The following is a 14756-nucleotide window of genomic DNA, read 5'->3' as shown; positions in this document are numbered from 1 at the left end:
GATGCCTTTCAGCTATCTCGTGAGTAAGCAGAATGCTTTGTGGCTCCTTCCTAACATGTTGGCCTGCCGTTTACTTGCATTCACTTTGAACTTCTTTTATACAATGAAAGTTGAGTGACAAGATCAGAAAAACAACTCAGCCCTCCTGTGGGACTGGCAAGTGAAGGGGCCTCCAGAATCTTCCAGCCCTTTCTTTAGTGACTCCGTGCCAAATATGGCTTCTTCAAGCCAGAAACAAACCAGAATTCTGGCTTCCAGCCAATCCTCTCAGGCAATTTGAAAGTACAGCTAGAGCAGAGGTAGCAACAAGAACTGCCTTTGATCCCCTGGCTCCTGCTACTCTAGGTGTGACACCTTCCACCTTCCCACCCTCTTTCAGCAGGTATAGCATTCCTATTGGCAAGAGCTTCCAGAGCAATGTGAGGGGCATTAGGGTCTTGGGAACAGCGGGGGCGGGGAGAGGTGCGGATGCCAAGAAGGTGCCTTGTTTTGGGATAAATGCACTTGGGCCTCTGGAAAGCAGGCGGCCCCTGGTCCCTGAGAGGATGTTCAAAATTAAATATTAAGAATAAATAAATAGCTCCCAAATGACACAAGTCAAGGAACGAAGGCTCCTGTCCAATCTGGTTAGGAGACCTCCCCCTCCCAGGGAAGGATCCAGAAATCTCCAACATGCAGGACTGGGGGGCTGGGCGGTGGCTATCAGCGCTAGACCAGGTGGGGTGGGGTCAGGTGGCAGCTGCCAAGGTCAGGACGGAGGCAAGCAGGAAACCTGCGCCCAGGAGGGGCGGGCTGGGCCTGGGCTAAGCTCCCTTAGTCTCTAGGGCCCAAAGGTATTTGGCAAAAAGGTGGGAAGCAGAAGAGCCAAGGCTTAACTGAAGTGCCCTCAGGCCTAGCCTGCAGCTTCCCTCCTCACAGTTCCCTCTCCTCCAGCAGGCTGAGAGCTTGGACAGGAACATGGCCTTCCCCCAAACATCTGAGAAAACTTCCCGCCCCAGCAGGCTGCTAGCAAGCAGCAAAGGAGAGGCCTCGGTGAGGACAGGGGCGCTGGAGCAGCTTAGGCCTGGACACGGTGTGCAGGGGTGAGCTCCCTTTTTCCGGGGCTTAGGGGAGGAATAATGCTACATCGGGGGCGAACTTGTGCTTGGCTCTCCTTGGTGACCAAGGGGAGCAAGGGGAAGAGGAAGCAAAGAGACTGCGCAGCAGCAGGGGTCCCAGTGTGAGAAGCACCAGTGGCAACGGCTGGAGCCCCTCCCAGAGGGCAGCCCCAGCAAGCAGGGACGCTCATCGTTCCAGGAAAACGTGAGGACAACTTCTGACAGACCGAATGCACAGAGAACTGGATCCTGCAGCCCTTAACACTGCTCCTGGGGCCTTTATAAATAAAAGAGCTGTTTATTTTATTGTCTTGTTTGTTTTTCGGAGAAAAGTCCACGTGATCTCTCCTCTATCCCTCGGTAAGTCCCTGGGCGCCGGCGGCGCTTTGACAAGGCTGGTGCAGGGAGAGCCGGGCGCCAGGCAGAGGGGCCAGTCCTGGGTCTCCAGGCGGCCTTGGGCCTCAGCCCCTCTCTCCAGCGCTTTCCGTCTGGTGGGGGGAGGCAGCGGCCTCGGCCGCAGCAGCCGCAGCCTCTTTCTCCCTCTGCCTCAGAGCTGCAGCCTTCTTCTCCTGCTCTGCGTGGCTCTTCATGTGGGCGCTGCGGCTCTTCACCTTGTAGAACACCCTGCAGCCGGGCAAGAGGGGCTCAAGTGAGAGGTCTGTCCCCACCCCCTGGGCCACCAGGCTAGAGTGTGTGTGTGTGGGTGTGGGGGGGGGGGCTGTGTGTCCCTGACTCTTCCTGACATGGCGAATGCCTCTTGGCCTACCCCCACCCTCCAACTAAAGCAGAGACGAGTTCCTTATTCAGTGCCATCATCCCTCTTCTGCTGAGTGACATCACCGCCCTAGAAACCCTCTGAGCCAATCAGAAGACAAGGCGAAAGCTCAGACTACCTCCTCCTCCTTCTGCCCGCCTACCAACCACCAACACCCTCCCTCCTCGGTCCCCATGGAGATACATCTTACCTGCCACATTTTTTACAAGGGAACGTGTTCTCCTGATTCTGGGTCTTATTAAATGTCTCTGTTTTTTTCTTCTTCTCTGCAAAAGGCAGTGCCCTTCGTGGCTTCCCTGGCCCCTCCCTCGGCTTCTCTGAGGCCTGGCCACCAGCAGACCCAGGGGCGTTGGGCTCATGGCTTCGGAGGATGAGGATGTCATTGGCCTGGAGAGAATCAAACAGGGAGGCGTTGAGAGATCTGGGGAAGACAGGATCCCGAATTCCAGAATTTTAGGGAACAGAGGACTCCTAAAGGCCAGACACCCCTGCCCTGGCATTCTCTTGAATCCTTCCAGTGACAAGGCACTCACTGCCTTTTCAGCAACCCATTCCATCTTCGGCCAGCTCTGTTTTTACAGAGTTGCTGCTACAGTCATCGTGGGACAGCCCTAGCTGCCCTAGGACTTCCCGGTGTATCTGACGGGACTTGGTGTCTCAATTAATGACACACGTTGTCATGTTTCAGTCATTTAGTCCATTCGTGACTTTATTCCGTGAGATTCAAGCCCATGTGATGCACAGGTGCTGGGGATACAGAGGTGACAGACAGGAGCCCCTCCTCGGAGAGCACAGTCCAGTGCAAGGGGAAGACGGGCAGGCATCTAGCTCATGACACCACGAGCCACCATGGCAAAGGCCAGGCAGGTGCCAGCGAGCAGAGGACTCCTTGTGCTGACCTGGAGAGGGGTGCTCAGGGCATGTACTCAGGGGCTCGGGGAGCCCCAGATGGCCAGCAGAAGTATGGGCACTGGATTGACCCTACAGGAAAATGTTGACAAAAGTCAGCAGAACTCCCTTGAGCCTGTACACAGAGCACAGCTCTTAGAGAAGGAGCACAGCCAAGACAAAAAAAAGAAAACCAACAGCTGTGTGTCTACAGTTTGTGGGGGGCTTTCCTGCACGCCTAAGTGTACAACACCAAAATAAAAATCTCAGAGTAGTTCCCCCAACAGGCTCTTCCCATCCCTACCCTCTCCCGGGGGACCCCTCCCACACAAGAACAGCTCTGGCCGGTAGGTCTTGCTTCTTGGCCTGTGATGTGGCAGACAGAGCACTGCAGTAGGATCTGGGGTGGAACCTCAGGCAAGTCACTTAGTACCTCTGAGCCCAGTTTTCTCCATCTGCAAAGTGAGGGTTCACACTTGATGGGGTTCTTGTGCAGAATTAATGAGATCATGGACAGGACAGCACTTTGCAGAGAACATGGGTGAGGGGCTTTTATCTTTACGCCTGTGACCTCAGCTCAGTTTCAGACATTTTTGTCAGGGACACAGCTCTCTTAGGGGAGCCCTGCCTGAGCTACACTTCACGAATGCTTCCCCCATGTCCCACACACCTTCCGGGTTTTCATAAAACCGTGCTCCCTGAGTCTCAGAGACAAACGCAGTAGAGTGTAAAATTTAGCAGCAGCCTCTGGAGTCAGGCTGCCTACTGGCTATCTGATCTGGGGCCTCAATTTCCTCATCTGTGAAATGGGAATAATGGCAGTACCTACCACATAGGGCTATGAGGATTTAATGAGTTAACAGCATCAGGCACTGAATACATTTCCTGCTATTATGATGATGACAATCCTAGTCATGTTCCTGCTCTGCCTCCCCTCCCACCCCCTCGGGCCCTTCTCCTGGCCCTGGGCTCCCCCAGTGGAGGTCACACTTACCGACTCATTGGCCTGTAGTGTCTGTGTGGCTTTGACAGCCGCTGCCCGCCGGCTTCTCTCTCGCCCCTCTTCCTGCTCCCCCTTCTCTTGGATCTCTGGCACCTCCTCCTCCCCCTCCTTCCTGGTCTCCTTTACTTCCCTCTTGGGCTCCAGCCTCTCTTCACTGGGGGACTCTCTTCTGGGAGCAGGCACCCTGGGGAACTTCTGGGAAGTCTATGGGGGACAAGAACAGGGGCAGTGACCCTAGAGCTCAGTCATGCAGCCATAGCGCACGGATTCTGACCCAGCCAGGGCTCACTTGTCCCTGCTAGTCCTGGCCTGGCCTCCTGTGCTGACTCTACACCCTCCCCCTCACCTAGTCTGCCTGGCAAAGAAGAGCGAGCCTTGAGCCCTGGGAACCTTCAGGATGAGACCGAGCACTTGAAATGGAGCCAGGGGCAGGGAGGGAGCTTGCCAGGCCCTCCCCACAGGCCACCTATCTTCCTGGATGTGCTCAGCGACACATCCGTGGGCAGGGTGGTCTGGTGGAGCCAGGCAGCAACTTGAGCTCATTCTCAACTACCTTGTAACGCTTTCTGTATCTCCACTCCCTTCCCACCTGCAGAATGGGGGCCGAACCACTCCCCATCTTAGAGCAGCATGTCACCAAGTGTGGGCTTATAGCCCCCAAAACGAATTGCAAAGAGAATGTTGTTTAATTCCGTTTCCATGTATCAACCTAAACATGGAAACTGAATTAAACAACATTCTCTTTTCAATTCTCTTTCAATCCTGATTATGTTAAGGAGAAAGTCTCCAGCTCGTGTCACTGTGTCTTTTGTACTTTTCCAGGCCTCAGTTTCAGCGCCTTGGCAGATAATAGTATCTAGCTAGAGTTTAATAACATGGTTTGACTTTCATACACTATATTTATTTTTACTAGAACCGTCTAAGCCAAGCAGTACTTGTTTTCTATGTATGATTGTGATATAAAACTTCCCTTTAGAGTAAAAATGAGTTGATTTAAAAATATGAATAGCACAAGTGGTATGTGGAAATGACAGAAATAGTAATGGTAACATATGGTAGGATGCAGGAATAGCGGAAACTGATAAAGGTGATACAAGAATGGCTAAAGTTTGGGAATCAGTGTTAAGAGGCCCGCTATGAGGGGACAATACATTGACGCTGGTGCAAATACTGTGGGAAATTTCCCCCAAGTACTGTATCCGCACAAGGTATGATTACTACGTCACTGGCCAACACAGAGGGGATCCCCAAGGCCCACGGCCACTGCCCAGCCCAGGACATCAACAACTTGGGTTATCAGGGACACTGCCTTCCTCTCTCAGCAGCTGAGGATGGGAAGGGAATCACCTTAATATCCACTTCAACCTCTTCCTGGACTGACTTATCGTCACTCGTATCCACATCGCCGAAGGTGAGCGTCCCATTGCGGCCAATCTTCACCTGCTTCTTGTAGGTGTAGTAGAACTCCACACACTGGGCCACAGTCTTGGTCTGGATCTGGTTTGAAACGAAAATGCGGTCAGAGTTCCTGGTTCAGCTCACCTGCCTGGGGATACGCCAGCCTTCCTCATGTCTCCCCTTAAACTGAGCAAACACTAAACTCAATCAACCCCCCAAATATAAGCATGTCTCTAAGACCTGCTCTGACAAACCACTGACCAATTCAACTAACCCAAGCTTCAGCACTACTTTTCTAAAAAGCTAAAAAGCACAACATGGAGCCACTGGGGAGATTTGAATGTGGATTGCATGTTAGAGCGTATTACTTATCAGTTTAAGTTTCTTTGATGATAATGCTACTGTGGTTTTACAGGAGAATGTCCTTGTTTTTAGATAATATTTGGGCCAAGTGTCATGATGTTTGTAACTTACTTTTAATTATTAATTAAAACAGAGAGAGAGAATAGGTGCATGTGTAAGTTTATATATATAGACAGAAAGAAAGCAAATGTGGCAAATGTTAACAACTGGTATATCTAAGTGAGGGGTATATAGGTGTTCATTACACTATTCTTTCGATTTTCCTGTAAGTTTGAACTTTTTCAAAATAAAAAGTTGAAGGGGAAAAATTCTGGCCCTGGCACGTGTGGCTCAGTTGGTCGGAGTGTCATTCCGTACACCAAACGGTGGCAGGTTCAATTCCCAGTCAGGGCACATACCCAGGTTGCAGGTCCAATCCCTGGTTGGGTCGTGTGCAGGAGACAGCCAATCAACGTATCTCTCTCACATTGATATATATAATTGATATATATATATATATATATAAAGGCCCAGTGCATGATTGAATCATGCACGTGTAGGGTCCCCTACACGCTTTCGCTTTCGATCACGGGGGAGCTGGGTGCCTGGTGCCTGAGCGGACAGGCACCCAGCTCCCCCGCTTTTGATGGTCCGCAGTGGGACGTGAGCTCGCTGCCCCAGAGGCCCCTTCTGTGCCGCAGCACAGCCATGGCGCAGACGCTGAGCTCGAGCTGCCGCTGGCAACGTGAGCTCAGCGTCCTGTCGGCCCAATCGGCCACCCCGGCCCCCCCGAGTCCCGCCCCCCCGCGCCTCCTGGCCAATCGTGAGCATAGCGAAGGTATGGTCAATTTGCATACTTGTCTATTATTAGGTAGGATATATATATATATATATATATATATATATATATATATATATATCCCTGCCCCCTCTTCCTTTCCTCTCCAGGTAGCAGCGACCGATAAGCGAGGACAGAGGAATGTCAAATTATCAAGGGAGGCTAATAAGCCGGGGAAAACCGGAAAAGGAAGCAGGATTCCCAAATCTTGTTCCTAACTCTGCCACTAAATAGCTGCGTGGCCTTAGACAAGTCGCTTCCTGTGTAAACAGCGAGTGGGGTGAGACTAGATGATCTCCAAGGGCCTCCCACGCTCTGAAGTCCTAGCCTCCCGTCTCACAAATCCATTTGGCCACTGGGTTTAGTTTCTGGACTACCTTCCCACACACAGAAAACACAGAGGCTGTTTCCCTGACTCTTCCCGCTCCCCCAGGCTCGCAGACTGCTCGGCCAGCTTCTGGGCAGCACGGAGGTCCTGTGCACAGAGCCCAAGGAGTCAGAGAGGGTCCTCTGGGCCCGAGGAGAAACAGACATGCTCCATCTCACAGGAATGGCCAAATCACAGCGTTACTAATTAGATCCCGTTTGCACGTTCCCTGCCAATTCTCTCTGATCATCTGTTTGACTACTGGTCTGTTCTTTTCATTAAGGCATTAGGGGCTCCTGGAAATATTGCCCAATCAGGAACCCAGCAGATGTCTGCCCTCACAACAGGGCCCTTGTAGGAGAATTCATCAGCACCTTGTCCAGTTCCCAGAGCCATCCCTGGCACAATCGACCATCCCAAGAGGAAAGAGCACGTTCCTGGAAGCCCTTTCCCCTCAGCGGTCCACACAACGCACTCTCCCGCAGCCCAGATTCTGCCAGACGGGGCTGGTGGGAAGATGCAAATCTGCAAATTAGCAAAGCACTTTAGTCCCCCAGAAGAACACAGGGGGAGGACAAGATAAATCTAGGACAACCAGTCTCCGGCCTCCTCTAGCTGGCCAGCGCAAAGAGGAGGTGTTACTGGAAAGACGCCCTGGGTCTGACAAGACGTGGGCAGAGGCCCCCACCCAGTTCAGTTACAGTCATTTGTTGCTCTCAGTTCCCCTTATCATAGGGTGACCTCTCCTCCCACAGACTAACTGTGGCCTTCCAGTGCTCCGCGCCCCTGGGGAATGGCTCACCTCGGCCGGCAGCCCCTCCTTCTCTTCTAGCGCTCCCTTGGGTAAGCCGCTATTTTAAGTTGTTGTGGGGATTTGTTTTGTTTGTTTTTGTTAATCCTCACTTGAGGATATTTTTCCATTGATTTTTAGAGAGAATGGAAGGGAGAGGGAGAAACATTGACGTGAGAGAGACACACAACCCCCAACCAGAGCCAGGGAACCTGTAACCACGGTCCGTGTCTTTGACCAGAATCAAACCCAGGTCCCTTCAGGCCACAGGCCGACGCTCTAGCCACCGAGCCAAACCGGCTAGGTTTTTGTGGGCTTTTTAAAAAATATATTTTTATTGATTTCAGAGAGGAAGGGTGAGAGAGGTAGAAACATCAATGATGAGAGAGAATCACTGATTGGCCACCTCCTGCACACCCCTGCACTGGGGATCGAGTCCACAACCCGGGCATGTGCCCTGACTGGGAATCGAACCGAGACCTCCAGGTTCATAGGTCGACATTCAACCACTGAGCCATGCCAGCCAGGCACCACTATTTCAAGTTTGATGCCACTGAGTCTGATACCCACTCAGGCCCCTCTCTGGATTAAGACCCCAGGGTGTGGCCACACTATCCAACGGGAGGGGAGGGGGCTTAGAATGAAGGGGCGGGGGCAGTCCTTATTCCCCCCCCTGCTTGTTTTGTTTACAGAATTCTCTGAGGCTACTTAGTGCGTTGAATTAAGTGCTTCTGATGAGGGCTTGGTAAGCGACTGCGGGCCCCCACTGGTAGGGGGACCCCAAATCCTACAGGCAGCTAGCTCCTGCCCTCACTTGCCCCTGAAACAGAGCTCCAGCTCACCAGCTTCTGCACCAGGAAGAAATCCTTCTTGTAGATGGCAATGCCCTTGTTGAACAGCTTCCTCTCAGACATCTTCCACTGGTCTGAGCCTGCGGGGCAAACAGGGAGCCGGGGTAGAGAGGTGGGTGGGACTGCGAGCATCCCGGGGGCGATTCTGACCAGCAGACAAGTGTGCGATCCATCCACCGTCAGAGCTGGCTCCACAAACTGCTCCTGCCACGTACTAGCCCTGTCACTTGACCCTGAACCTCACTCTCCTCACTTGTGAAGTGGGAACTAATAATAGAAGCCACCTCCCCAGTTGTGCAGACTAAATGAGATCATGCATGTGAAACCCTTGGTGCCCAGCCTGGCACAGACGACATGGACCACTGCACAGGGATCGATAACAGTAGCTGCTATGATGATGCCCAGTGGTCAATGTCCCCCTTACAGCACAGGGTCCAGAACGGGACATGGCACTCCAGGGGTTGTCTAAGTTCCAGGTGCCTGATGCCAGTTTGGATGGCACTCCCCGGATCCCTGTCCCTTGTACTGAGTCCTGGGCTTCCTTGCCTGAACGGCTCCCACCTGCCCACGCCCTCCCGTCTTCCTCTCCAGGGCACAGTAAGCTCCTTGAGAGCCACCCCAGCTTTGGTGTCAGTGCTTCGGCTCTTGGCTTACCCACCCCCCATCTCCCCCACCCAGGGCTGTGACTCAGCACTAACTGGGCCCCACTGATGGGAGACCCTTGGAGGCTCCAGCTCTAGACCCACCCCCCACCAGGCCCACCTGTGTAGTGATAAGTTGCCAGTGGGTGGTTGTGGGGCCTCAGGGGCTTCTTCAGTAGCAGCTTATTCAGCGTTTCCTTAAAGGGGAGTGAAGCAAAGTCAGGGCCCTGGCTGGGTTCAGTAGGCAAAACTTAAGAGGGTCTCCTCAGGCCATCACAGATGCAGAAGGCCCTCAGTGCAGCTCTGTCTGAGGTGGGGTCCCAGTGGCCCAGAATCAGGGCCTGGGGTGGATGGCACCACCCTGCGCTGCAAAGTTTAGAACTAGGGTTTCCTTGGGCTGAGCCCCTACAACCCCCATCTGGGTTGGACCCTCCAGCCTGTTTCAAATCAGCATGTGAGCAGGCCTGGCTCCTGGGCAGCAGAGATGGATCCAGCCCAGCCTCCCTGAGGGCCCTCCCCTCCACTGGGGGCGGTGTCTCACCAGGATGTCTCCCCTGGACTCGTGCAGGCAGTGCAGGGCCAGCTCCTGGTTGGTGCCAGCTCCAGGGAAAATGCTGGAGCAGGCAGCTGTCAGCAGGTCTTCCACTGCATTGTGGGAGGGAGGGAGGGGGGAGGGGGGAGAGAGGGAGCGTGGGGAGGGAGGAGAGGAAATCACTTTCAGGGCAGGCCGGGCTGGGCGGGGCTAGGACTAGCCCACCCACCTACCCAAGACCATCTCTGCTTGCTGGCTCAAGCCCCCTCTCACCTTGCCTCTGCTTCTCCCGGCTGCTCTCCAGGTCCTCCCACGGCTGCCACACCAAGTCGGCCTTGTGGGGGTCTGCAGCTGCCAGGGCGCGGTCCCTCATGGAGGGGATCTCAGCTTGGAACCGGGAGCCTACATTGATCCGTCTGCAGGGGTGGAAAGGGCAGAGAGTGAGCCCTCACTTTGCTGGGGTGGGGTGGGGGTGGGGGTGGGGGGCAGGCGGCAGAATCTGACTTTCTCCCTGGGGGATGGGAGAAGGTGCAGAGGGCAGCTGACAGAGGCTGAGCATGGCAAGGCCTCAGCTGGGCATAAGGGAATCTGGCTTCTGTGAGGACACCTGGCAAACGGCACCAAGTGCTGCCAGAAAGGCGAGGCCCAGGTGTTGGGAAGGGAAGGAGGAGCTCCAGGCTTACAGGCGGGGAAGGAGCCTCTCCGACGACCCTTCTAATTCGCAGAGGCAAATGCAACCCAAACCGGTCCCTTGCTTTTCCTGTGACTTCCACACAGAAGCAGGGCGAGGAGGAGGAAGCCCAGAGGGGCCGCTCAGCCCTCGGCAGGCCCTGCAGAGCCCTCTCCTCCACGGGCCTGCCTCAATGCCTGGACCCCACGTGGCCACCCTCACACCACGGGCCGGAGGCAGGGCTGCACTTACGGCTCGATGCTCACTGGGGTGGCTTCCCCCATCACAGAGAGGACAGGTGGGGTGACTTCAGCACTATCTATGGGACAAAAGGCAGGTTGGTAGACCGTACCCTCCTCCCCTCAGCAAAGCCCTCCCTCCCCAGCCCTAGGTGGCTGCTCTCCAGCACTAGAACCACAGCGGTGACTCACAGAGGTTCACACGTGGAAATCAGGCATCCTAAGTCTTGGCTCCCAGCCTGCAATGGTGACAACTAACTGTAACTTTCCTAAATATGTGGGTGCCCCCGTTTTTCACACCTACGGAAAGGGGCTCCTAAGGCTAATAATGTGAGGAGTGAATGAAATCATGCACAAAACCTAGCCCCGGGAGCTCCCACACGCCAGGTTAACTCCAACATGAACCTGTGGTTGTACTAAGAAAGAGGCCGAAACTCTCTGCACCCTGGCGAGGTGGGGAAGGAGATCGCTGTTGCATAATTGTGTCCTCACTTCCTTGCTGGGCTCTCTGCCTCAGTTTCTCCTGAGCTAATCTCTTCATGCCTCACAGGATCAGGAGACACTCCCTTGCTGCAAAAACAAAATCTTTGCTGACTCCTCTCTGCAGCGTGAGATAAAACCTGCGCGCTCCTCAGCAGTCCCCTTCCATCTCGGCCGCCCACCGCCCTCTCGCCTGGACCCTGGACCCCAGCAGGCTGGTGACACGTGGCCCCTCACTTTCCCTGCACAGTCTTACCTCCATGTCTTTGTCACACTCATTTCCTCTGCCTAGCGTGTCTTCCCCGCCCTTTCAGAGCTCAAGCTCAGTTCTAGCCCCACCCTCTCTTGAATGCTTTCCTCCCTAGCCCAGGCTAGCAGCCTCTGCAGGTTTTGGAGCTCAGGGTCTGCTTCACTCGCTGCCTGCTGAGCCCACACCGCAAGGAGCCTCTGCTTTTCTGTCTCCCAGGCCTCCACGTCAACTCTCTAGTGACCCCGGATTTTCCTTAAAACAGACCATGGTGTCCCCATATATCACTGAAGCCCTCATAGGATCCGATTCGAGGCTTTACACCCAAGTTCTTGAGAAATATTCATGCGTGGACAGACCTTTTCTTTGGGACTAATCTGGTCTCTACAGTGACTTCTTCCTGCACAACCCAGGCAGGGAGAGAGGCTTTGAATCTTGGCGTGGAAGTGTGAGGGCAGAAGGCCAGCCAGCCCAGGTGAGCCATTTCTCACTCACAGACACCAGGGGGCACCAGAGAGCTAAGCCATGGGTGAGGTCTGGCTCGGAGGTTAATCTGGTGATGGCACCGCCTCACCCCTGTGCTGGTCTGGTAGTGTTTACTCCCGTTGAATCCTCTCCCCACCCTAAGAGATAGCATTATCACATTCTCCTGGGAAATGGATCTTTTTGTAGAGTGGGCGACATTTTTCAACAATTCAAACCCTATCAAGCCAAAATGTCTGCTCTTTCTTGGCCAAAATGACTGAGGAGAAAGGATCTGCCACGTAATATTAAGAACAAACATGAGGCATCAGGCATGAAATTGCGTGCTGTACATATGTGAATGCATCTGAACCTCACCACAACCCTATGAGGTTGAACCATAGGAAACTACCATATGTGGATCTAAAAATAGTTGAATATTGGCAATTTCATCATCAACCAAACACTACTAATATTCTCATCTAAACACCGAAGCAGCTGATGCCCAGGGAGTTTAAATGACTTGCACAGGGGATGTAATAGTAAATGGTGCAACTGGGATTTGAACCCAGGCAGCTGGGCTGACACCCCTCCTCCACCCACATGTATTCTTGAACCAGGACAACTTCCTTCTCTTTCTCAGAGATGAGTGGAGCCCCTTTTCTTACAGCATTCCAACCCAACCCCTAGCAGCCCCATAAAATGAGTCTCCTCCCTGCCCACCGAGGCCAGGGTTACTCACTAGACCGGAGCAGGGTGCGGTGGGCACTCTTTGGCGTGATGGGAGGAGGGGCTGGGATGCTGCTCGTGGACATGATGGCATTGAAATAGAGGCCGGAGCCTTCCCGCACGGGGCTGAGGATGGGAGGTGGTGTATAGGGGGGCAGCTCAAAGCTCCGCTCAGCGGGGTGGTCAGCCAGGCGGACAGGAGAGCGCAGGTGGCTCTGGTATGGGGTGATGTTGGAGTAGACCGGAGGGGCGATGAAAGTGCCCGCCTTGGTGGGGATGATCAGGGGCTCAGGCCTCGGCCGCTGCTTTGGTTTCCGCACCGAAGGTTCCCCTTCCAACTTGACACTCATGTCTTCAGCCTGGAGAAGGAAATAGAACCAAGATGGCTCAGCCTCCTATGTCCTGGGGTACTGAAGTCTTGACCACGGCTTGCTGGTCTCACCTTGGAAACTTAGTCTGCCCACCGCACCCATCAAGGCAAGCCTGAGACAGGTGGCAGGTCCCAGCCAACTGTTTCTGTCGAGGGCCAAACAGTCCATTTAGGCTTTGTGGACCACGTGTCGTCTCTGCTATATATTCTTCTCCTCCCCAGTCCCCACACCCCCACTTTCAAAAATAATCCCTGAAAGATATTAAAACAATTCTTACGTCTGAATTTGGGCCACAGCCCATAGTTCCTGCTGTAAAGTGTGCTATAGGGCAGAGGACTATCGTTAAGGGCCCAGGCCCTGGAGCTGGGTTGCTTGGATTGAGATCCACCTCCCTTACCTACCACTTAAAGTAAATTACTTAACTCTCTGTGTATCATCGTTTTCAACATGGGTCTATTAAGTGCCTACTTAATGGGGTAGCTATGAGGACTAAATGAATTAATACTGGAAATCACTGAGAACAGTACCTGGTAATAGTAATTACTCAATATATACTGGCTGCTATCACACTACGTAAACTCTAGGCATTAATGGAAGCCCCCCTTCCCCCATGTGACAAGACCCGAACTGGGCGTGGGACCCATGTCTAACAAAATTAATAGGAGAGTCCTGTCCTTGAATAATTTTTTTTTTTTTTTTTTAGAGAGAGTGGAAGGGAGGGAGGGACGAGGAAGGAGCGAAACATCCATGTGAGAGAGATACATTGACTGGCTGCTTCCCACACTCCCCCTGACCAGGCCCAGGGATCGAACCTGCAACCCAGGTACATGCCCTTGACTGGGAATCGAATGCGTGATGTACTTCAGATACAAACCGAAGTATTTATAGTTGCAACAATATGATGTTGGGGATTTGCTTCTAAATATCCAGTGGCAGGGAGACGTGGAGGTACAAATGAAAAAAGATCGACTATATTCTGATGGCTAAATATTGGGGTTGATTATAGCATTCTCCATATTTCTGTGCAAGATTGAAAAAGTCTGTACTACAAAGAAAAAAATAACGAAATAACTAAATTTAAACCTCCCCCAAAACCCTGGAAATACTCATGGACAGAGACTCAGGAGATTCAAATTCCAGGGCTAGTTCTGGCATTACTTGACTGAATGACCTGAGGTACGCCTCTTGCCTTTTCTGGATCTATTTCCTCATCATTGAAATGAGTGTGTTGAGCTGTGCAGTTGCTCAGGCTCCTTTCTGCCCATCCTCAGGACAAGCTTCCCAGGCCTCCGGGCTCCACCACAAAATTTTCCACCAACCAGAGACTAAGACTCCAGAGAGCAGAGGCTGTGCTGCTCATGTTAACCTTGGAGCTCCCCTTTCTGTTACGGAGGACAGGCATTTAGGCTGATTTTCCAGCTGAGAATAACGAAAAAAATCTGGACTCAATATAAAAACCACACTGTTATCAGAGAGCAAATGAGTTGGCAAAGAATTAAAAAGCCAAGATCCAGGAAAAGAAGGAAAGTCAAAGAGGTGAACCAGCATTTGGAGTTGCGTTTCCCTCGAGTGGATGCTGTGACTGGAAGAGGCAACGGAGAGGCTGAGAACCTGAGTAGACCTTTTAGTAAATTCAAGGCGGTAGCAGAATGAAACTTGGAGTTTAGGGCTTGTCCAGGAAGCAGAGCCTGGTAGACTCCCAGGCTGTGGACTGGAACGCCAAAGGGCTATCTCCTCAGAATAAAGGCGAATCAGAAGAAGACTAGTCCTCACATGGACTAAGGCCCAGCTTCAACTCCTCTCATCTCTATCACCGCTTAATCTCTGGTTAAATGAAAGGAATCCAGGGTAGCTGTTGCTTTTTGCTACCTGTCAGAGGCAACGATAAATTCTCTCTGGAAGAGAACTTCATCCAGAGCCTTCAATTACCTCCATACATCTCTGCATATAATATCTGACATTCAACAAAAACAACCGAATATACAAGAAAGCAAGATGTGACTTAAACACAAGAAGTAACAGATGACAGAAACAGA

At 52.7% G+C, this 14756-nt stretch overlaps 1 protein-coding gene across 1 annotated transcript in view; it reads right to left on the bottom strand.

The window, feature by feature from the left end:
* Positions 1–1344: 1344 nt before the first annotated feature.
* MIDEAS (mitotic deacetylase associated SANT domain protein) overlaps positions 1345–14756 on the bottom strand; it is a 38097-nt gene continuing 24685 nt past the window's right edge. Inside the window, exons 4-13 of the mRNA XM_028141418.2 lie at positions 12363–12708; positions 10445–10511; positions 9796–9938; positions 9532–9635; positions 9112–9187; positions 8341–8429; positions 5111–5260; positions 3755–3967; positions 2063–2259; positions 1345–1721 (exon numbers count right to left, since the gene is read on the bottom strand). Coding sequence (XP_027997219.2) covers positions 1559–1721; positions 2063–2259; positions 3755–3967; positions 5111–5260; positions 8341–8429; positions 9112–9187; positions 9532–9635; positions 9796–9938; positions 10445–10511; positions 12363–12708 — 1548 coding nt within the window. The 3' untranslated portion in view covers positions 1345–1558. The remainder of the gene's footprint in view (positions 1722–2062; positions 2260–3754; positions 3968–5110; positions 5261–8340; positions 8430–9111; positions 9188–9531; positions 9636–9795; positions 9939–10444; positions 10512–12362; positions 12709–14756) is intronic.

The sequence above is a fragment of the Eptesicus fuscus genome, chromosome 5 (genome assembly GCF_027574615.1).
Source record: "Eptesicus fuscus isolate TK198812 chromosome 5, DD_ASM_mEF_20220401, whole genome shotgun sequence".
Lineage (NCBI taxonomy): Eukaryota > Metazoa > Chordata > Mammalia > Chiroptera > Vespertilionidae > Eptesicus > Eptesicus fuscus.
Note: the sequence above shows the minus strand (reverse complement) of the source record. Positions and strands in the feature narration are given on the sequence as shown.